This window comes from Synchiropus splendidus, chromosome 17 (genome assembly GCF_027744825.2).
Source record: "Synchiropus splendidus isolate RoL2022-P1 chromosome 17, RoL_Sspl_1.0, whole genome shotgun sequence".
In the NCBI taxonomy this organism is placed as follows: domain Eukaryota; kingdom Metazoa; phylum Chordata; class Actinopteri; order Syngnathiformes; family Callionymidae; genus Synchiropus; species Synchiropus splendidus.
The window spans coordinates 9,826,131-9,850,583 of record NC_071350.1 but is presented as its reverse complement, the minus strand read 5'-3'; the positions used below and the strand labels follow the sequence as shown (position 1 = coordinate 9,850,583).

The window sequence follows — 24,453 nt, the reverse complement described above, 5'->3', positions numbered from 1 at the left end:
GCCCGATGCCTGTATTTTCATGGCCCGTTTGACTGAAACTATAACTAATATGTCCTCATTTTTCTGCCTCTTTAGTTCTTTCTCTTTTAGTCACCATTTCAGCAGTAAATATAGAATGTTCTTGTTTAAACTCTAAAATTTTTCTTATTTTCATTGGCCATTTTTGTGTTTTTCTTGTTCCTCAAAATACATTGAAGGAATACTGAAAATATATTTTGATATAATTGCCTTTTTATCTTGAATGTCTAGTCCACAGTTGATTTATATTTAATATTTGACTGTGTTTCATGGCTTATTTATACTTCTTAATATCCTTACTTACATTTCCTCTTCTTAGGTTTCAGTTCCAACCAATAAAGAAGACCTTTTCATGTTAGAGGAGTATAATCAGTTGGTTGTCCAGCCTCACCTGTTAGACTGTGTGTGCTTGTGCTGCAGTTGGAACGAAAACCTGCACCACCCCGGCACTTTGAGGACCACTTCCAACACCCTTGGTTTCATGGAAGTTGTCTGACTGAGGGTGAAACCTTGAACCCAGTGTCCTCAGAGGTGAGGGTCGGGTACCACTGCGAGTTCAGACTCCGGAGTTAGTTTAGTTTCAAGCCTTCTCTGTCTGGAGGCACTTTCCGTGTCCTCACAGAGGCGAGGGCCCTCTGCTTGCTCCTGTGCATGAGTCACAGACACAACACCGCTCAGTGTAAAAGAGGACAGTCGCATCAGAACTATGTGTGTGAGAGCGAGTTCTGTGTGACCCGAGAAAAGAGACGGATGATGTCATCTTGATGTGACTGATTCTCTTGGGAGATGCGGTTATGCTGCTTTCAATAAAGGAATGACATCAGTCCATGTCACTGATGTCAACAGGAGCAATCAACTGCATATATTGAAACAATAAATACAAAGACAAATACATTACATTAATTCATTTTTTATTCCACTGGACTGACTATTCCATTTTGATTAATTCGCATCAATAATAACCATTATTATTATTATTACTCTTGCATTTATGTGAAGATTAATTTTCCATTAATAATGTTATTATTGTGCGTTATTTTGACTCATAATTTTCATACCATTTTGTATAATAGTTACATCACTACTCCTTATAGAATGGCCAGTTATATTTCCGGATGTGTTTTAAAAATGTATCCTTATTTTCCTTGATGATGAGGTTCCACTGAGTCAGAGCCTGTGTGTCGTTCCGACGTGGTCATGGTGACATCTTGCATTGTTTCCGACTCAATTTGACCTCCATTGTCTCAGTGGAACTCGCCCCCGCTGACCTCAACAGGCGGCATCCTCCGAGGCTCAGGATGGAAAACTTAAATGAGATGTTATTTTCCTCGCGGCCCTCGGGATCCTAACCTTAGATCAGAAAGTCCCACCTGGGTGAGTCTCATGAGGGCGTGTGGAAAGATGACTAATTGATAAGTCAACAGTGGAGTGTTGCAGCGGTCGCGTTCTTTAAATTGAAGTGTGATATCGGACAAAACAGGACACAACTGTGTGCTGCACTACAGGTCAGGAAGTAAAATACTGCCCCTGCCGTTCAAAGCTATTGAGTGCAACATGGAAATCGCCACTATTTAAGTCATGGTTTTTAATGTTACCGATTTAAAATCGTAATGTAATTCTTGAATTTAAAGGGCTGTGACAGACATTTATATTCAGTAACAAATTTTTATTTTAATCTCTTTAATAATACATAATTCAATGAGTTGCTTATAATCAAGGTGATTTCTTAAATAATATTGATTATTATATTTGCATGCACTGAATAAACTCCAATATATTTCTTCTTAACTGGCGTAAGAAGAACAAAATTGTATATACCAGAATCAAAAGAAAAAAAAAAAAAGAAGACTCTGGATAAATAACAAGATAAATAATCTTTATTTCCACATCATTTTCATTTATAAAATTATGTGTCCACAATATTAACAAGGCAAAACAGAGAGTCCTTTGTATTTCTCAGAGGTGCAGCGCAGGCTCCAGAGACCCCCAGGCTGGGTTGAGTCAGGAGCAACCGTGGTGTAGTGCCAAATGTTAAGACCTCAACTGGAAGTCGAGTCTCTGAAGCCTGAATCCACACCAAGCCCTTCAATGTAAAACTTCATAACCCAGGATTCACCAGCACTGGTCTCTCAGCGTAAACCAGACGTTCACAAACTCTCTCGGACCCCGGAAAACTGAAATGATCTGCGTATCTGAAAGATCTTTATCTAGCATCGCATTGGTTCCCTACAGTAAAAGACAAAAACCCCAGCTGCAACAAACAAGAAGGAAAGCCAGTCTAGCAAAGAAACCTTAAACACCGTGTGCTCGAAAGAAGAGATTCTTGTTGGTAATTCCGTCGATGGCTGTTGCAAAATTTAATATTTTACAGGTAGTTATTACAGTAAAAGGGGCCCCTTAACTGTCATCATCTGTACAGTTTTCAGTAGTAAATAACAGCAAGTTTGACAAATTATTTTTCAAAAATTCACCAGTTTATAGAATCCGTAATCCTTTATTGTCATAGTTCAATTTTTTTTATCTTAAACGTTAAGTGGCAGTTTTGCAAACTTTTATTTTCTAAATCTAATCCGCAGGAGTCAGTCACTGTACCTGCTGATGACCTTTAACCACACAAGAGTTCAAAGGTGAACCTGACCCGAGCCCGACACAGAACCTACACTCAAGACTCTCTAACTACGATCCAGAAAAACAAAAACAAGTGGGTTCATTCAGTCAAATACATGATAAATTTAGTCATGGTTGTAAGTTCGCTGAAGCAGAGCAGGAGGAGCTGAGAATCAGGCGTCACCCCGGGGGCGAGGCTGAAAGTCATGTGACTGGGAGTGAAGTAACTAAGCGACTCACATTCTATCAACCACATGAAGTGGAGGTGCGGTGGGCAGTTAAGGCAAACATGGCGGGTCAATGGATGAGTGAGTTTGTACGGGATTATTACGACGGGCTATTGAGGATAAGGTTTTGGTCAATGACGGGATAAAACATCACCGTTTCCATGACTCAGCATTAGAAACGTGATCAAATAAAAGCAGTTTAAAGTGACTCACAACAACTTGTGCTATTTGGTCTTCACATTATTCTAAATAAATTTGCATTATTCACTTATACATATATATATATAGAGAGAGAGATATTCACATCGATCAGCGACCTCAGCTCCTCACATCAAGCCAGACAGAAGCAGCTCAAAGCTTAGCCACACTCTTAACTCCAGCCGAGTCTTTGCACCCCACTACCAGCCTGATGTTGGTGCTGCCTCCGAGGAGGAGGAGGGGGGTGAGAGGGAAGGAGGGGGAAAGGTGCAGCAGGACAAAGTGCGCGGAAGTTAAGGCGAGAGAGCAACAGCGTGAGAAAACTGGCCGCGAACATCTGCCGGTAGTGTGACAGACGAAAGACGGAGCAGCACCCTTGCATTTTCTTCATCTACCCCTCAAATCCTGGGCTCTACCTCCGACCCTCCCCACCCCACTGCAGCACTGTACCGTCAAAAAGAGATCAGCTATATACTTAAAAAGCAGAGGGCAGTTTTATCTTGAGTCTGCATCTGCATGATAAATGGACACTTGCTCGCTCGCACACTCGCGCACATAGTGCTCTATTCTTTACGCCTCTCACCGGTGGCTCACTCTAGTGGTGGTTTTTGGGACATGCAGGAGGGCGAGTGAGGACAGAGATAGAGGCTTGTGATGAGGAGGGATGTGGTTGTTTTGTCGACGATGCGTTGAAGGGAAGAGAGGTCTTATTGCAGCTGCCGTCTCCTCATGTATTTTTTCTCCTCCTCCCCTGTCAGAGAAAAACAGATTAGGTGTCACATCAGCGATCACAGGCCGAGCACAGGACGGAAGATGTCAGAGGGAAAGTACCTTTCCAAAGGGGGGAGATTACAGTTTAGGCTGCATTAAAGATGCAGGAGAGAAAAGAGAGAGCCATGAGAAGTTGCTCAGGAAAAGCAGGCGCCCGGACAGTTCACTCCGCAGCGCGCCAAGCGGCACAAACCTTCTAGATGGTTTCTGGAGATATATTTCAGCGCCTCATCCAGGAAGATGACAGGGACAGAAATCTTCAGAACCACGATCCACTGGGACCAGCGCAGAGCTGTCACCTGGAAGATCAGCTGCGGGATGGAGGAGGAGAAAAATAATGATGAGAAACTAAAGCGGCGGCAGATGGTTGGCATTCACACGGAGCTTCGTTCATCTGATAAACGGCTTTCATGCCGCAATACTTCAATTGAGATGCAGCAGAAGGAAAACTTCAGTGCCGTCCAGCAGAAAACAAACCGGATGAACTAACTTGGTCCGCAAGACAAAAGCCATTAGCATCTTTACTGTTCCCCTCCTGTACAGATGTAAAACCAATAAAAGTAGCGGCTAATACACTATGAATAAGTTGCTTACTTATGGTGATATATGTTCTCTACTCCAGGGGTTCTTAAACTTTTTGATCCACCTTTCCCTGAGGCCCATTCAAGAACTGACTCTTGTTTTCATTTATGATCAATAACCATATTTAACCTACTTACATGTAAACAAACCAAAATCTTGTGAAATGACATGAAACCATGTGATCGTCGCAAAGATAGTTATTTGTCATCGAAAAGTCCAACCAGCAGCAGAACCAGCTACAAGTCATATTCATCAAATTTACTAAAGAAAAAAAATACACTTGATGCAAACTGTTGAGAAAATTGGAAAAACTGAATAAAATAAATATAATAAAATCATGTCTAAATATCATAAAATATAATATATACAAATATATATCTATAAAACATAGTAATATATTTTATTTAAACTACAAAGAAGAATGAAGTAAAGTGTAAATGAAAGTATTGCCATAAAATGTTGTAATTAATTTTCAAAACTGCTTCAACAGATGCTTTCATGAACAGTTTTCACTGTTTGGGGGGGCGACATCACTTTCTTTATCATTTTTTTCTTTTCCAGAACTTCTCCATAGTTGGTAACTATCACAGATTTGCAGCTGTCAAGTCAATTCAGTGACACACTACTGCCACCACGTGGCTAATGTATTAAAAACTGAGTGTCTCGCGGCCACACGGCCCTAAGGTGTGAAACAAAAAACTGTAGCCCTCTGGGAGGCGCTCGCGGCACAACTATGGGCCTCTGACGTGTAGTTAAAAAATCTCCGCTCTGTCCTCTCCATGCGTCCACACCATTTCCTCCCGAACTTTGTCTCTTGACTTCTCCACATGAGGCATCATGGCATGCCTCACTGATGTCCTATAAAACTCCCCTCTCTAATGTGGATACTCCTGTCACAGACCCGCCCTCACAGTCCATCCTGCCTGCACTTTTACCACCTTCCCTCTAAATCACTGGCCACTTCTACTTCACCTAAACTTCCTGCATCTTCATTGGTATTCAGCCTTTCATCATTCACTCACATGCATACTGCCTTGCATCTGCTGACATTTACTGCTCTTCGCTTCAGCTCATTCTTCCTCCACTTCCTCAGTCTCACTACGAATCACCCACAAATACTGAATCCCAGGTCAGACCGTGATCTTAAACTGCACACCTCATACCTGTCCTACACTGACCTCTTCACACAGTGCCACTATATCACTATATCCTCAAATATTGAGGATTATTCATTCATTTCCTGAACCGGCTTTTTCGAGTGTGATGAAAGCATCTTGTCTATCAGTCTGAATAACTGCCTGAATACACTGTATAACTATGTCAAAAAGTGTGTGTCTCACCGGCAGCGGCTCCACATAGAGGATGAGGAAGTGCAGCGACATGGAGAGGATCATCGCTCCCAGTAGCCAAATATTGACCCAGGGAGGCATCCTAAGCAGGGACTGGTTCTCTGACAAACTTGTGGAGACAAAGATTCATCCATCAGAACATGCAGCAAATGTCAGCACACAACTTGACACAAACTCGGCGGCGTCTCGCTCCGAATGGGAGCACGAGATCCGGGCTGACAGGTTTATGTGACCGTATTTCATAGCACTGCATTCCCTTTTATGGTTGCTATGGTGAGCACATTTCACTTCAATGATGCTCTGTGGAGAGCTTTAATCAGGCAGTCCTATAACTCCTGCTCAGTTTACTCCTGAACGTGACAGTGTGTTTGCTTCTGTCAACGGAATCGAGGAATACTTTTAAACCTGCCTTCATTTTTTGCCTTAAATGGCGAAGAAAACAACTTTTTGGATGATCCTATTCCACTCATGACCATGTGAGGGCGCTGTAGGCCATTATTATCATTAATAATAAACGATTTAAGTTCTACAGTTCCTTATGACAAACACACACCTGTTGAGAGCGTTGAACATCTCGATCGTGACCAGCACCGACAGCGCCATGGTGGTGGGGTAACGGGACTCGAAGATTTCGCAGTCGATTCCCTCGAACATGGGGTTGTCCTCGGTGCACTGCATGAAGTGTCTCTGCACAACGTGTGAGCAACAAAGCGTGAGAACGGTAACATCACAATGATACAGGAAATGAGGAGGGTTGGGTGAGCAGTTGCATCTCACCAGCTGATGGAAAGTCACTTGCGGTCCTTCTTCATCAAACAGATACCACCAGGTGGCAGCACTGACTGTTCCCAGACCAACGTATCCTGGAGAAAGAGATTCATGGATGAAAACCAGATGAGATGAACGATCAAACAACTAGAATTGTGTGATCTTTAGAAATATGAAAAATCAAGACAAATATTCCATCTCGATTTTAGTGTAATCATTTTTAAATTGAACTTCTCTGACCTCCAATAGCCAAGTATCTGAAGAACAGCCATCCGGAGATGAGGGGCTCTTTGGGGTTGCGAGGAGGCTTGTCCATGATGTCCAGGTCGGGGGGGTTGAAGCCCAGAGCTGTGGCCGGCAGCCCGTCCGTGACCAGATTCACCCACAGCAGCTGGACGGGAATCAAAGCCTCAGGCAGGCCCAAGATGGCGGTGAGGAAGATGCTATGGGTGAAGAGGAGGAGTAGTCAGCGGGTGAGAGAAGACCCAACCACTCCGAGATCCTCACCAGACCACTTCCCCGACGTTGGAGGAGATGAGGTATCGGATAAACTGCTTCATGTTGTTGTAGATGGCTCGGCCCTCCTCCACCGCTGCCACGATGGTGGAGAAGTTGTCGTCCGACAGGACCATCTCCGATGCCGACTTGGCCACCGCTGTGCCGGAGCCCATGGCGATGCCGATCTCTGCTTTCTTCAGGGCCGGTGCATCGTTCACACCATCACCAGTCTGAAACAAAAAGGAAGTGAAATTGCATGCAGACGAGAGTATTATCCGCCGAGCGACGATCCACACGAGAAAAAAAGTCATCCTAAAATGACCTTCAAGAGATTTCGAGACTCGATTTTAGACTCTAGAAGTTCCCTTCACACACATCAACTGACTTGAATTGAGAACATGTCAACATGAAAAATAGATTTCCTTCAAAATCAAAGCGAAGCAATGTGACACATTTCCGTCACTGCTGGGAATAAAGCAGATTTCCACTGCAGCGAAGCAGAGAGGAAGTCTAACACTCTAATAGTTATATTTCTTCCTCACTCCTTTCTACCAGTCGGATCAAACGCTGCTCTGATGGGAGGCAGCGGAGTGAGCCCGGGACGACAGCTTTTGATGCAGGAGTCTGAGGGAGAGACCGAAAAACAGGTCATGCTTCAGCGACCTCGCCCCTCGTCTCCTGCCTGTTCATTCAGAAAAAGCAGGGACCAGAGGGTGGGTTATTAAGAGTGAGCAGCAAAGGATTTATTTTACAGAAAAAGGAAATATCAACCTGAATTTAAGGTGAAATGAGACAAATGAAGATGTAAGAACATAATGTCAGACAATGTGAGGCATTGTAAGACAGGATTTTTTTTTTTAATATTGAGACATAAAGAACTTACATTTATATAATATTTATTTCCATTCATATAAATGAAATATAGTTAAAAATACTGTATAAATACCGCATCGATTGTTGGTGGCCAATGAGGCAGACACATTGCCACCTAGTGGAAGGAGGCTGTCAAAGGCACATGCTACTTTCTGGATGTGTGCTTTGAATTAGAATTGGACGTGGAGTCCAGCATTAAAACCTGTCGTGCACAATGTCAACTTCAGATTCCTTCTCCTCACCATGGCAGTGACCTCATCAAACGACTGCAGGTATCCTACGATCTTGGACTTGTGCGCCGGCTCCACGCGGGCGAAGCAGCGCGCTCGTTTCACGGCTTCCCTCTGACCTTCAGCCGAGAGGTCGTCAAACTCGCGGCCGGTGTAGGCCTTGCCCGACACGTCCTCCTCCTCTCCGAAGATGCCGATACGTCTGCAGATGGCCACAGCCGTGCCCTTGTTGTCGCCCGTGATCATGATGACACGGATCCCCGCCTCGTTGCACAGTTTGATGGAACCGATCACTTCCTTTCTGGGAGGGTCCAGCATCCCGACGCAGCCCACAAATGTGAGGCCCAGCTGAAAAGACAAAGGTTATAGTTAGATGGTCAGCAAACTTCTTAAAGCAACTTGGTAGCGCAATGGTGAAGGTTCCATCTCCTACTCTACTGAGCATGTCAGGTAGACGCTGAACCTGAAAAAGCCATCGCTTACTCTCCACATCTCAAGAGGAAGATCAGACTGAAACTGATTTTCTGTAAGCCGTTCTTTGTTCTTTCAGAAAACAAAAGTCCTCACCTCATATTCTATGAATTTTTTGGAATCCTCCAAGTCCATTGTGTCTTTGTTAGGCGGGGAGTCGTGGGTCGCCAGAGCCAGGCAGCGGAGAGTGTCCCTGCCTGTACCCCACTCCCGGATCTTGGACATGAGTTGTTCTCGCAGGGCAGGTGTTAAAGACACTTTGCTGGTCCCCACTCGCAGGTACATGCACCTCTCAATCACGCTCTCTGGCGCTCCCTGTTGGGAAAAATAGTTAGCAATAAACAGGAAAGCTCCAGCAGCCTGAATAGGTTTGGGTGAGTGTGAAAGCGTCGTCCGTGCCTTGACAAACATCTTGCTGGAAGAGTGGGGCTTGACGGGAGTGCAGTAGACGGACATGGACTTGCGGTCTCGGGAGAACTCGAGTGTGAAATCCTTCTTCATCAGCTGCTTAATCACCTGGAGAGGAGGGAGAATGTCGACGGAGTCAAGCACAAATCCAAAGAACACAGCAGCCATAAGCCTATTTTTTACAAAGGTCAGACACAGAAAAAGGTCACACAAAATCAAAAACCACGCTGGAAATGAGACTGATATTTTGGCAGAATAAATTAAATAAAATAAATAATATATTCTCGGGCAAAATCGCAATTTATAGATTAAAAAATGACGTTTACCGCGATCTTCCCCAGGCTCCTCCTGTAGGGGGCACTGGAGCGCAGACTTTTTAAAATTTTCAGCGTTTTTAAAATAATGTTTTGTGTATCGCTCAGAGTTTGATTTATTTTTGTGTCACACATTAATTAATCATTTCACATCTTTATAACAAGTTTAAGGACCAGGGAGTGTGGCTCCCTCAAATGTTTAGTTCTGTCCCACACTTGATGTTGCTCTCTTTCACCCATTTATTTCATCCTATTGCTTTTCTCTGAAAGTAGACATGACCTCCTTTGGGTGTCATTAATCTACCTTCAATAAACTTGATAAGACAGCAGTTAAGTGCACTCACACCTCAAGACACTCTGGACTCAGCTATTATCCTCTGTTTCTGTAGTGTGGGAGGAAACCAGAGTGCACGGAGAAGCACAGGAGGGAACTGCAGCACCACAAAAAAGAGCACACAGTTATGCAGTCAAGTGCCTCTAAATTAAATTAAACACCCAACTTCATTTTCCAAAACTGAGCTGAGAACCAGAGATAGGATTCCCGCAAATGTACTCTACCACAACAAGCCAAGCAACATTCTAGAGCAAAGAATGGGATTGTAAAAGCTCCTGACAACTGCTTCATGTCAAATAAATACAGCACTTCCTTCTTCACAAGAGGAAGTGGAGGAAGCTCTAATGACTTTCATCTCGCTGAAAGTGTGAATGGCAGAAGAAGGAAAAGTAGAGAACCTTCGCCACTACCACAGAACACAGCTAGTCCACAGACACTTGCTTGTGCAACTAATGACACCGCAGAGGGCGTTTTCAGCAGAATCACACTCAACTGTCAAACATGAGCATCCTTCAATGCCTCTCTCTAAACACTGAAGTCTTCAGTAACTGCATTTATTAGAAAATAATATATTAAAATACAGAATTTAGAGGATTTTGTTTCAAATTCATTAGAGCTAGTTTTTAACAAAGAAAAAGAAAATCAAGAAAAAAAAAATAATGGGGAAAAAAGGAAAATCAAAAGGGAAAACTATTTTTAAAAAGCATGATTAGAATTATATATATATATAAAATGATTTATAAAGGCAACATATTTTACAAATGTATATATGTATATAAGATTTTCAAATAAAACATGAATGACCAAAGATTCTCATAGAATTGGCCATAAAATAAAAAAATAAAAAATAAAACAAGGCTACATGACACGAAAATCAATACAATTTAAAAATACAAAATGAATTGAAATCCAATGCAATAGAATGCCGGAAAAATTAATGGAAATTAACAGCAGGCCAGTGTAATAGTTTAGCTCATGAGGACTGTATAGTTACAGATGAACGGCTTCATGTGGCCACACCCTGAAGCACATGATGATTTGACCAATCGTAATTTCCAGAATGCACCGGAATATTAGCTACACCCACTAAATTTAAGAAGGAAAATAGATCTTGTTCATATATAACACGCACAGTCTATAAGCTGCAGGTTCAGTGGTGCTGTCTGCACTGTGACCAGGTCAGAGGTGCACCGGCTAAAAAAATGCTTTTCAAAACTAGTTTTGAAAAAAAGTTCCGACACCACTACCAGTGTCAGCGGCAGCTTCTCGATTCCAGACCTCCAGGAGATCAACCGTGTGGCCGGAGTGGTGGACACGTGGGCGAAAACAGTGCATTTTGAGTGTTTCAAGGGGAAATAAAAAGCTTCTGATTTCATCGCCTCAGATTTAATCTGATTTCAGCCTGTAAAAATCGACATATTAGCCGCGCTGCTGTATAAGCCGCAGGGCTCAGAAAAAAGTTACAGCTTATAGTCCGGAAATTACGGTAGTTGACAAAGTTATTCACTTTTATGAGTATTAATATGGCTCAAGAGACAAAAAATGTGTTTCCACCGGGGTCTCACCGAGTTGCAGGCGCCGGCACGTTCCACCTTGGTGAGTCCTGACAGGTCAGTATTGAAGACGTTCATCTTCTCCACCAGTGTGGTCAAGGCTGTCTCCGTGGCTTCACCGACTTTCTCATAAACACCTTTGGCCTGTAAAGAATAAGAAGAAGGGAACCAATGACTCAGAGAACACTGTGTGACAGACTTTTGATTTGTGTGTAGACGATGAACTACACACCAAAGAGTCCAACTAACAAATCAAATGCTTTATTAGAGCTATGTTTCTTACACTCTTGGAGTTTTAGTAGATATTTACTTAAAGGAAAATTCAATGAGCTCCATAAGCAATACACCCCAGGGGGGGTGTTTTTAAAGCCCATTAGTTGGTAATAGATTTTTCCATGGAGGAAAATGAAGCACTGTTAGATCAATAAATAAGTACTCCATAATTCTGCAGTTTCATATCAGGAGTCACCTGTCTAACAATGCTGCAATTGAAGTTCTCCATCTTATTGCTATAATGAAGCAGAAGTGCTCTATACCGAAGCAGGAGGAACAGGGTCTAAGTTGAGGAGTTTGGAGGGAGTGACAGATCAAGGAGAGACGGTGGAGATGTTGGACTAAGACTGTTGGAGAATACCAAGATAAGGACAAGGCTGGATGTAGTAAAGGCTAGAGAGGATGATTATGACATATTATTATGGCTTAAAAATGATCCCATAAAGTGTGTTAGACACCACCTCCTCCGGTGGCCTGCCGTGTGCTCACCTCCTCACTCTCCCTGCCTACACTGTGGCTGCCTTTACTCGTCCCAAATCGCTATACTGTGCTCCAGTTTTCACTCTATAAATGAGCTGTTTTTAATACAGACATCAACAACTATCCTTTTAACCTCTGAGTATTGCCTACAGTTTATTCTCCCTCCCCACCAACTTCTGGGAGTTTATTCAGCACTTCCTCCACATACATTGACTCATGCTTGCGAAATACGTCAGATGGTGGAGAACTAATGGTGCAGGATTTGGCAGACTGCAAGTGTTCCTGTCTTCCAGGTGTTCGCCTGTTTTGACTTACTCTGAAGAGGCTCAGCTTTGGTCTCACGTACAGCCTGCTTCTCTTGTAAAATGCACGAAAAGGTGTGGCAAGAGTACAAGAATAGAAGCCCTTCTCTGTAGCAAGTGTGGTTACCAAGATACCATGGTGATGACAGGGAGGTGAGAACTACAACTATAGGAGGGGGTGATTCATCTGAACAAAATTAGCACGGCAGCTAGAGTCAGTTAATATGCAGTCCATTTAATGCAGTAGGATTTTAGGCGGTGTAGAATTAGTATGCTGAACGGGATGAAGCTCCCACAAACAGATTTCCATAAATGTTGTTTTGAGGAATTACGTAAATAAAATGTTCAGGATAATTTAATACAGAGACAAGATGCTATTATGAAGATGAACATTTTGTATGAGATTATGCATCATATTCTTTTAAACATTAAACATCACTGTATTTTAATAATTCAATTTAATAATAACAGTCCATCGCCACATTTGTCACAGCAAAGTTGATTCACTTTAGTAAGTTGCGCTGACACGTTATCTGTTTTAAGCGAGTTCCGAGCAGCAAACCTTTAAAATCCAGAAGGTACATGAGCCAGTTAAAGAAAATTTAGAAGCAAATGAACGCTATAAAATGCCCTGTAGTACGGTATAGCAATTTCATTCAGTTTGTGACTGCTCTTAAAAAATAGTTTTGTGTGTGCGGGTTTGTGTTGTTGACCTCATTGTAGTCCAGTGAAGAGTCATTGCACAGGGAGCAGACTGTAGCCAGCTCCAGAAGCCCGTTGAAGTCACCACAATTGATCGGCTTATCTCCTTTTAATCTGGTCAGAAACAAACATTACACCATATGAGAGTAGCTCACTCACTTTATTGTAGTGTCTAAACCAAGCATGCGCGGGTATTTGTTTTATCGGGAAGCAGCGCTGATTGCATGACAACAGTGGAACTCTTCCCAAGAGAGGCTGCAACGGTTGCTAGCAAAGCTCCCACACAATAACCCACACGCTGGTGTTATGAAATCCACAGGTTCCCGCAGATTCACTCGTGGCTCCGATCAGATAAACCATTATCCACCTACACGCGTCAATTCACAAAGATTCACTGTGGATCTAGACGGACTGAGAGACACGTGACACTCACACTTGACCTTCAGGCGCGTATGTAGAACCAGTGATGGAGAACTCATGGAGGCTGCAGATTGAATCCATCACCCTGTCCACGACAAACATCTGGAAAGAGAAGACACGGTTCAGATTAGGACACAATTTACATTGGTGCAACGTTGACAAAAAAGAAAACGTGAAAGTGTATTTGATGTAGTTTTTTCATGGATAAATTGGAGAAACTTGGAGACTTGTTTCTGTGAGTAACATGAGTGCATATTTAAAATGCATTTTTGTAAACACTAAAAAAATACGTTGCAACATGCAATACAAGGGCAGCAACATCCTGTTATCCTACATCCTTTATGGATAACAGCCTGTGTACATAAGTAATGTTTGCATTGTCAGCAGTTGCTTTTCTGACATCAGTAAGAAACAAAGAAAGAAGCACATCAACCCAGCTACATTACATGACTTATTATCATACTGCTGGTCTGACCAGACCATGTAAGGGGAGCATAAGTGTGTGTACACACATATTAATGTATGGACCGATCTTTGACAAGACACTCATCTTGTGAGGACATTATTGCCAGTCCACATAGGGTTTTGAGGGTTAAAACCTAAAAAAAAGCAGGGTCAAGTTTGGTACAGAATCCTGGTTAAGTTTAGCCATTTGTTGGTTGGTTGGTTAGGTTTAAGATGAGAGGCTGGGGAAAGGGTTACAGATAAAGATATAGATACCAACATGTGTATGTGTGCTTCGTTTATCCTGCTTTGCGGGGACCAATTCTTGACAAAAAAAAACCCTATCCTTGTGAGGACCATCTGACTTTGTGGGGGACATTTGCTTGGACCCCACGTGGTTAAGCCACAATTTGAGGATGAAGACTTCAAAATAACTGGGTCATAATAATTTGGTTTAAGTTTGGTTTCCTGGCCATTTGTTTTGGATGGTTAGGTTTAGGGTAAGAGGCTGGGGAAAGCATTATGTCAATGAGAAACCACAGAATGTCCCCACAAGGATAGAGATACAAGCATATATGTGTGTGTGTGGGTGCACAAAGTCATCCTCGCAGCTGCCTGACCTCAGAATACATCTTCATTATGTGAAATCAAAACACAACCCCGGTATGTAAAGACCACTTTCAATGTCTGAACTTTGAGATGTCGGGTAATTATTACCAAAGTGTGGTCTGCTGCAGCCACTGACTGACTCCCTGAAACAACTTATTATTTATCACCATTAACCATTCATCCTACCGTTGCTCTTCATCCAGTCACTAAATGCTACTTTTTACGCTTCACTTCTAACTGTTAATCATTTTATATGTTTATATATATTAAATGATTAAATGAATTGAACCCTATTATTAATTTTTTTAATAGGAACATCATTAGTATTTTTCTCAAAGGAGTCTAAATGGTACTCTTTGATAGAAAAGAGCACAAAAAAACCCTGTCTCTTTCAGTTTATGAAAGCTAACGGTAACACAAGGCAAATGTGGGGCTAGTTTCAAAACTCATAAATCACATACAGCCTAATATACTATTCATAACTCTCAGACATCCGAGGTAACTAAAATATTTAGATCAATTATGTATGTATTGTTTCTGCTAAGTGGTACACTACGATATATTTTCAATGAAAAATGTTACTCTCTCAGGGGACCAAATAAGTCGGGGTTGCCCATGAACATGGAGGGTGGCCACTGCTCTCCATCTGAGGATCACTTTTTTTTATATTGCTTTCATAATTAAGCTATTAGGAAAGTGCCACTCAACTCTGTGAGTAAGTAAAAAGCGACTTGGCTTAAACAGTGATGACTTAAAGTCATGGATTCCGTCAGGTGAACTCCAACTATCTGCTGGCTTCAATCATTTCCCCCTCCATTATTCAGTACACTTTGTCTCCCCGATCCATTTAAAACAAACGTAATGAGATTTTTCTCAATTGCTCTGTTCGTGATCTCACTAAGGTCCTTCAGGACGGCGCAGTCTCTGTTCCAGTGCTGAGGAGCCGAATAAATCCCACCAGGTACAGAGCGTGCACAGAGAGCAGCTAGCTGGGAATATAATAAGACTCTTCTTCCTGTGGCCAGATTCTCTCACTGTCTCATCTGCTGTGGTCTCCAAGGAAACAAGGCAGAGTGTGATCCTCGCGACGAGTGACACAAGTTTGTAATTCTCAATGAATTTGGTGCACAGGAAAAGGGAAGCCATAGGTAGATGCTTTTCAGGCGAGTGGAGTCCGACTGAGCAAGCCTTGATGTTGACATTGCCGTCTAATAAAAGTTATGAGACTGGGATGACACTAACTGGGGGAACAAGCCAGAGCAAAAAGGAAAAGTGGACGCTTCATATTACAGGAGGAAGAAACACTCTTCTGTATTCAGCTTCATGCAGATCTTTCTTCCTGCTGACCAAACATTGCTCTGGGGAATAATCCACCTTTACTTACTGCTCAGAGGCCAACAGTTGACTTGCTGATGTTTGGTCTGGATTATACGACGGCTGTGTGTGTCGCCGCTGCCCTTTACAAGTACTACTGTATCATTGTTTGCCCTCCCCTCGGGACAGTGGTCAATACCCTCATGAAGTCTCACATCTGCTTTACCGTAAATAAGGGGCAAGTGTAAGTTCAAAAATGAATAATGAAGTTACATGTCTGATGTCTACTTTCAAGGAGATCACGTTGAAAAAACTGTTTGACAAGAGTATCGGATCAGCGTTTCTTTTCGAGGCAGCAGAACAGCTGACATTTACCCTCTGTTGACGAGCAAGGAAGAACACACACCGAGCATGAGAGCAGGGTGCGGCCTCACAGATGACTGCCGATAAGGTCTTTCAGTTTTTGTCATCCAATGTTTTATACACACATCATTAATGCAGGGTAAACAGCTCAAGTCATTGGACGCGAGCTCGATATGTATTTTAGTAGACGTGAGTAAACGTCTTCAGGCATTAGAGACAAGGTCATGCTCGTGCTTGTCAGTGGGAATTCAACCAGCAGCAGACGCTTAAGCCTCACCGTCTGACTTACAGCGATTAAATCCTTCCGTATATATTTATATAAATATTTTTGGACAAATACAATTACATTTTTTAAAGAAAACTAACCCTGAAATCTATATTGATCATTACTTGGTATTATTTTATCATCACTATTAGAATGGTAATGATTTTAAAAACAGTGGTGTAAAGTGAGCACTATTAAGAGTACTAGTTATATTTACAGTTTCAAAACAATAATAATAATAATTTGAAAATAAAATAGAACACCACAAGGAAATCTAGTCTACACATTGACATGTTTGAAACAAGGAATAAAAACATCAATTTCAATAAACAACTAATAAATCAATAACAAAAATGTAAAAATTCAATCATAATGCAATATATCGCAACATTTCCAAATGTTCAGCTAGACCTTATGTGGGCTGCAAAAGTTTAGACATATGGCGACGTGTAGTTTGCCTTGTCCAGAGAGCGTGTTTTAATTTATGCTGCATCTGCCTTAATATAATTCACGTTTTACTGGATGAATATTATTATTATTTCTGTGGAATGAAGGTTTCAGACTCACTCTGCAGACTGACATCTGGTTGGTGGTGAGGGTCCCGGTCTTGTCTGAGCAGATCACAGAGGTGCAGCCGAGGGTTTCCACCGAGGGCAGGCTGCGGACGATGGCGTTCTTCTTAGCCATGCGACGGGTGCCCAGGGCCAGGCAGGTGGTGATGACAGCTGGCAGCCCTTCAGGGATGGCAGCCACGGCAAGCGCCACGGCTATCTTAAAATAATAGATGGCCCCTCGAACCCAAGAGCCGCCGTGGACGGGGTCGGCGAAGTGTCCAATGTTAATGACCCAAACCGCCACGCAGACCATCGAGATCACCTTCGAGAGCTGCTGGCCGAACTCGTCCAGCTTCTGCTGCAGCGGCGTCTTGTCTTGTTCGGTTGAGGCCATCTGATTACGGATCTTACCGATCTCAGTGCTCACACCGGTAGCGACCACCACGCCCACGGCTCGACCTGCAGCTATGTTGGTGCCCTGGGGGTGGAACCAAATGACACTTGCAGATACATAACCATATTTCATGCAGCTACGACTCAGGCAGCGATGTACTTACAGAAAACAGCATGTTCTTTTTATCTTGATTCACCGCTCTGGGGTCGGGAACTGGGTCGGTGTGTTTGATGACAGACACAGACTCCCCTGAATTAAAGAATAGCGATGTGTTAGTGGTGAATTTCAAAGCCGATATTTCGCCATTTTATCACCTGTCAGGATGGACTGGTCCACTCGAAGCGTGGTGGACCTGATAGAGGTGACCCTGATATCAGCAGGAACCTTGTCGCCAACTATAAGGAAAATAAAGGTTAAATAAGGAGGATTGTACGACTTACAATTTAAAAAGATCTTTAGCTAATAGGTACGAACACTAAGGCACCAATGAAAGACAAGGAATGAGCATGTGGCCGGTGCTGAACCTTAATCCAGAATGTCTCAGAAACACTAACAAGTGCCTCATCATTCTCAGAAAATTGTTTTTAATTCCACTGTCCATCTTCACTCTCCATTCCACACAGAATGGGCATAAAACAAAATTTGAATCAAATTAGAAAGATTGTTTTTTTTCCTCAGTACATCCCCTAATAAGCGAGCATCTCCCAGCCTCAGTTGATGTCCTCATCATTATTTCCCACGATTTGACAATGGCAGACTGAAAAGTGGTTTCAAAACCAGGCAGATTCAATATTCTTGACTCGGAGGTTTGAAGTCTGACAGACACCTCGTCACCCCGTGTCTCATTAATGTCAACTCACAACTGTCAGCTGTCATCACTTCACAGGAATCAACGGCGAACACAAAGAGGATCTCTGATTGTGCATCTTTTATGCGAGTCTGCTTCATTATTATTTTTCCGGATGACAACAAAAGAGAAAGGAGGAAGAACAAACACCTCACAGTTATATTGTTTCGACATCAGTGTTTGTTTGAAGGGGCAGTGAGGAGTTCTGTGTGTGTGTGTGTGTGTGCGTGCGTGCGTGCGTGCGTGCGTGCGTGCGTGCGTGGGAGCCTCATGTTCACAGCAGCAGGACTTGCCAAGGGCAGAAAATCGAGGCTTTTCAAACGCCCACATTCAAACCTCTGCTCCCTGGTCAACACCTCCACTTCCATACTTCACAAACTCACAACAAAGAACTTGTACGAAGTCTTGTACATGAAAAAGACCATGACCAATGATGCTTTATTGATTGTTGTGTCACAATAATTAGGTCCCATAAGGAGCAACGTCAGGAATTATTTTACATTCAGTCAGCCAACTCTGCGACAGAAAGCAGCGGAGATGGGTAGTAAATGTCAATGTAAAGAATGTACAGTTACACTTTAGACTGGGGAAGACATTACTTATTAATGAACTTATCACTTGCTTATTTACATCTAATACTCAGTAGTTATGGTGTAGTTCTGAGTGAATGTTTTAGCGACTATTCAAGGGTAAAATATAATTGGTCTTAACAAGATCCAAAGCGACACTTTTACTCTTAATTACTGGATAATATGCTGTGAATACACATATGAACAAGTAGTTTATTTATGGTAATAAATGTTCACTAATCCAAAGTGTGAGCGCATGTACATATGAAATCAAAAGTAGATGCAAAAAGGAACTTCAATTAATTCAAAAAAGATTACAGTAAAGTAAGCAAGTAAAACACACATACACAAATTGCTTAAAATAATATGCAACATTCCTTCAGAAAAGGGTAGTTTCTTAATTTAAAAAGATGAAATGCTGCTTACACCACATGTACTGTAACGGAAGCAATGCAATATAATAAAATGAAATGCAAGCCACATACATGTTAAATGTCATTAGAATGTATTAGAAGAGATTGAAATAAATATTTATTCATTTCATTCAAACAATAAAAAGGTACAAAATGACATTTTAACACTACATAAAGAGACAATAATAATAATAGTAATAATAAGCATCTAAGAACGCTGTTCTGCCATTGCAGGTAATAAAGAAATCAATCAATCTAGATGTATGTAATATACAAAGTAGAAAACACATCTAGTCGTATGTTATATACTTTATGTATGTCACATATGCGTGCACACATAAATAAAGTCCTTTGCAAAAATAAACACACAAAAAGTAAAATGAGAATATTTAATAGAGAGAAATTGTGCTTTGAAAAAGGATAATGAAGAAAAGACCTTTAAAATTAATTTTAGTATCATTTCAACAAACAAAAATAGCAATAAAAGGTGCTTATAATGAAAGCATTCTGATTGTATTAAGTATAATTTTCCATGTGGCCAGCAAAATTCTGCATCGTTCTACATTGAGTGAAAGCGCAGTTGTCTATAATGGTATATAATGAACCACAACCACTTATATACTCCCTATAAAAAATGGTGATAATACTCATCCTGTTGCTTAAAATATTTACTCACTCACTTCCACCTAAACATGGTCCAACGCACCATAGTTCCATGGGTCAGTAATCATATAAAGCCTGTCCATAAAGTGCCGCATTGTGTGAACAAACTCATGCAGGAAATATTCACATTTCTCTGTCATGGTGGAATAATATTCATGGTGATGAATATTCATTTCTTAAAAAAGCTCAAAACAAATAGCTCTCAGCTGATCTGTGTTTTGGTGAAACAGGGGAAAGTCTTGCATAATAAACTGGCAGAAGAGCTTCCTGCACATGCAGAGTAATGGTGAGCATGCAGGTTTCCATCTCTTCATCATCAGTACAAAACATGACCACTTCACTCACTCCTCCTTAATGATCCAGGGAAAGTTCCAGTGGAAATGTGCATTAAAACGATGTCATCACCAAAAACGGTATCAACAGAAACCTTCAAGAAGCCACTTGGGAGTCGGTGGTGGAAATTTGGTGATTTGTTTTTTGTCCTTGTCTTGAATAAACCCAGCGTGTCCTTTTCCGACACCTCGCTTGGTTCCCATGGAAGGACCGCACAGTCGCGGAAAGAAAGGATATACAATTAGAGGCGAAATTTGATTCTTCTTGTGTTTTTCGTAGCGGCTCCACGTGCCTCCGCAGTTGTGACAGATATTAATTTTGGGAGAGAAGAGAAGGCTGCATGTGTCCACCGCTGTTTGCTGTTGTTTAAAGCTGCTTAGCAACCAGATCACTCGAGACCAGCACATGATCTACAACTGCTGACGGGCAAATATGCAGCAACCTTTTGGATACGTTCGGATGACCATTTGAAAAGTTTAATACCATTTAAATTATGATCCACTGAAGAAAACAATGTCACAATATAGTGGAGGAGGCCCTGGTGAAGACGGCTAGACCGATGTGCTTGGACCTGTGATCCACCCGTTTCCTCCTGAATTTAAAACATACTTCCATTAAACTTGTTAATACATCAGAGCTGGCTCGCTCCTGTTTACAAATAGCTGAGCGTTTGACGTCCATGTTCTAAAAATTAAACCTAGCATTGATGAGGAAAGGACAGTGGCAGAAGTGGCATTTCCATAAGGGCCACATATCATACATCGATCATTGTGGAAGAAAAGCACAAATGCAAAAAAAAAAAATCCCACATTTAACTTAAATGTTGTGACTATCGCATTATCTAAGATAAAAGTAATTACACCAATATTAAAATATGTTATTATACTTTGTTTAATTTTTGCAAATTATCAATATAAATCCTAAATACACTTTTATAAAATATGGGTAATTCTTTCCCTTTATTGTGTTTACTTTGAGGAGGATTAAACAGCAATGAATTAATGGGAAAAAAAATCTCACAATTTCATTTGCGGACTCCATGGAGGCCGCATTTGGCCCCCCAGCCTCACCTTACAGTGTTTCTTAACGGTTAGTACAGCCTAGTTAGTACAGCAGACAGTGATCGATCCCCCATCCCATTCAGTGAGTTCAGGATTATATTGCCCTAACTCTAGCTAGGACTAGAATGATCGGGTGTCATGTAGTGTATGTCAGTCCAAGTCATCCTGAAGGTCTGGGGTAGATGTGACTCTACACTAAAAGAGTATTTGGAGCACCCCATTTCCATAGGTGCCTTTGCATTTAGAGAGTCACAGTCCCAGCAAACAGATACACTTCCCAAAACCTTTTGGATTATCGAGTCTGGATCCTTAAAGGGACAGTAATTCTTTCCATCACATATTTATTCTGCCTACTCCAGTTCCGTCATTGTTTTGCTTGTGGTTCTTTATTCAGCCAAAATTTTAGGTTGTTTTCACTCACCATTTGACCCTACCAAACGTTGGCTCACTAGGGTCTGTTGAGCTGATGCATGATTTAGCACAGTGCACCAACCCACCACACAAGTGGTCGCTTTTACAAATGACCATGCCACCTTAGGTTCCCAGCACAGGCACGAAAACAAACCCACCTCATAACCCAGCAGAGACCATAACTCATGCACCACCTTGTTGTGTGCAAAGTTCTGCCAACAAGAACCAGGGGCTGCAATAGGAGCACTGGGTTTAGGTCACCTCAGTGCAAAGATGATGGAGCATCATACACTCAAATGCTGAGACACCACACAGTCACAGTCAACAACTTTGGATATTTACCATTGCAGTCGGCCTGCCGTCTCTAGCAGACCACAGTAACAACAAGTATGACGATCCTCCGCCTCCTGTGAACTTTTGCCACGGGGAAGAAATAAAAACTCTGGTTGTCTTGGTGATTTTGTTGGTGTTGACGGCGACTTTGGCAACGGTTTGACGAGAGGTTGCGAGCTGCCATATGAGCTCTTGGTTCCTGTGTGGGCCTGTCTGACTCTAGATATGTGCTGTGACGGACGCCGGCTGCAGCAAGCCCAAATTCCTACATGCCATCAATCACCACAGCACAAATACACAAAAGAAAGATGACGCTTATGACATTTTATTTCTTCGTTCAGACATTACGCAAGCTCGACCTCGCACTGAAACCAGTCGTCCTGACACAAATTAAGGAGATCATTATCACTTCTGAAAGACATTAACCTGTCATACAACACTCCTCAAGGAAGCGGCTTGGAAACCTAGTCATTTCATTTGTTGATGGCCTGCCACTAAATCATGTGGCCTCTGTAGAGATTAAATTGTCCATGACTTGTTTAAACTGATGTGGAAGTGAAGTTAAAAAAAGAAAAAAGTAAAGTAGCGGACCAGTTATTGACTGATAATAAAGCGATATTCTAAGTGTCAATGGGATCTCAAGTGCCTTTGCCTGTTCCTTGACCATGGGACAGCTCACACATTCCGGCCCGCACAGATGTTGTGGGCCCGGCTCTATTTTTAGACAAACCTGCTCACACATAGGTGAGTTTACAGCAGGGGGACTGTGTGTACGCACATGTAGATGTGGGGGGGGTTGAGTAAAAGGCTGCCCAGGTGGTCAGGCTGAGAGCATGGAAAGCAGAGGAAAGAAGGACGGCCACGGAAAATCGAACCAGGACCAAAATACAAGAGGTGACCACAGCCACTTACACCGAACCACACGAGCCCAGCAAAAACAGACACAACTGGAGAGAAACCTGGCACCTGACCATCCAGGGAAAACACTCTTATGTAATCCCGTTGGTGATATTCCATTAGTGATTCCAGACTCCTGAATGGGTGCGAAGGCCGCGCCAGCTCTCAGTGACGGAGAGTGAAGTTTACCTGCCACCTCCACGATGTCTCCGGGAACGATGTCTCGGGCTTTGATCCTCTGAACGGTATTTCGGTTCATGCGGTAAACCTTTCCCATCTCTGGTTCATACTCTTTCAGAGCCTCGATGGCGTTCTCCGCGTTGCGCTCCTGCGGAGAGATTCAACCATCAACCATCATCTTAAAGATGCAAGAGATCCGGTGAACTGTTGTTGTGTTTGAATTGGGATGAAAATAGTTTTCATTGGGTTTTGTGATCCAATTTTACAGATTTATCTGTCAAATGGTGCTTTTTTTCCTTGTCCTCATATGAAAAATTATTCTGTTCTTAACCTAGATCAAGCCATTTCGGTTCTCATTCAAACCAGTGTCATTTAAAAACAGTCATGCAATACACATCCAGCAGACAACATAAAGAGTCACGGACTCTTAAACATTTTTTTCCTCTGAGGCTCTGGGATATAATCTCTGGCAGCATATTTTTGCATCTTGATTTTGATTTTTCAGAGGGTGGCTCCACTTACCGAAGCTGCTTTCTTTTGACGCTCACAGTGTTGCTCCATTTTAAGGCCATTTTAACAAAAGCAGGCCAAACATAACAGAATTTTGAGTAGGTCGCGTCGACAGAGTCGACTATCTAACTAGTCACCAACAGCTTCAGTCATGATGTCATCATGCTGATGCTCCAGGAGCATCACGACCCAGAACATCAGAGGAACATTGCACAATGCAGATCAAAAGCGACGCACAACATTCACCAAACACACCTTTCACACGTGTTGGTGAGTTGTCATCCCTTACACCACATATGCCAACTGATCCACTAATCGTTTAGCTAGTCAATGACCAGTCCACTACTAAAATAGTTGTTTGTGGCTACCCTAATTTTGACCAATGAACTGCAACGCTCACAAGATGTGAGGCAAGAGCTGATCTGCAAAATAACATGGTGGTGGCGAAGTTGTCGCCAGGAAGACGCGAGTCTGTGAATCTTTTGTTCAAATAACATTGTGCCGCAAAAATAGGGCGCCCTCTAGGACTTACAAGTTAAAAGCCAGACTGACGCTCTGAAATTGAGTGACACATTTTGGGGACTAAAAAAATAAAATAAAATTTGTGAAAATATATAGTTTAAGGATAAAAATATGACTATGTAACTATAAATTGCAATGCAAAAAATGTCTCTTCTCTGTTATCATGCTACTAAGGTCATTGATTCTTGTGCATATCATCACACCTGAAATTGAGGACAGACTTCAACTTTGACTTAATGGAAAAAGAAAAGTATGTTCAGTCAGTATGTTGCTGATAGCCTCCATACCCCACCCACGCTTCATGTAAGTGTTTCACACGCTCACATTCGTGACAAACTGATATCAGTGTCACCAGTATCACCACACAGATGAAGGTAAACACTGTCAAGATGT

General features: G+C 42.1%; 1 protein-coding gene across 3 annotated transcripts in view; it reads right to left on the bottom strand.

The window, feature by feature from the left end:
• Positions 1–1,905: 1,905 nt before the first annotated feature.
• The window catches only part of atp2a3 (ATPase sarcoplasmic/endoplasmic reticulum Ca2+ transporting 3), a 42,265-nt gene continuing 19,717 nt past the window's right edge, over positions 1,906–24,453 (bottom strand). The window contains exons 5-22 of one of the 3 annotated variants that reach the window (XM_053846815.1): positions 23,038–23,176; positions 17,636–17,716; positions 17,485–17,570; positions 16,941–17,405; positions 13,392–13,480; positions 12,970–13,072; positions 11,214–11,345; positions 8,992–9,108; positions 8,689–8,907; positions 8,134–8,469; positions 7,028–7,248; positions 6,761–6,963; positions 6,530–6,615; positions 6,306–6,439; positions 5,744–5,861; positions 4,015–4,132; positions 3,882–3,911; positions 1,906–3,801 (exon numbers count right to left, since the gene is read on the bottom strand). In XM_053846815.1, the coding sequence (XP_053702790.1) occupies positions 3,907–3,911; positions 4,015–4,132; positions 5,744–5,861; positions 6,306–6,439; positions 6,530–6,615; positions 6,761–6,963; positions 7,028–7,248; positions 8,134–8,469; positions 8,689–8,907; positions 8,992–9,108; positions 11,214–11,345; positions 12,970–13,072; positions 13,392–13,480; positions 16,941–17,405; positions 17,485–17,570; positions 17,636–17,716; positions 23,038–23,176 (2,652 nt within the window). In that variant the 3' untranslated portion in view covers positions 1,906–3,801; positions 3,882–3,906. Of the gene's footprint in view, positions 3,802–3,881; positions 3,912–4,014; positions 4,133–5,743; positions 5,862–6,305; positions 6,440–6,529; positions 6,616–6,760; positions 6,964–7,027; positions 7,249–8,133; positions 8,470–8,688; positions 9,109–11,213; positions 11,346–12,969; positions 13,073–13,391; positions 13,481–16,940; positions 17,406–17,484; positions 17,571–17,635; positions 17,717–23,037; positions 23,177–24,453 lie in introns of all 3 variants that reach the window. The other 2 variants (XM_053846814.1, XM_053846813.1) reach the window with 2 other exon arrangements.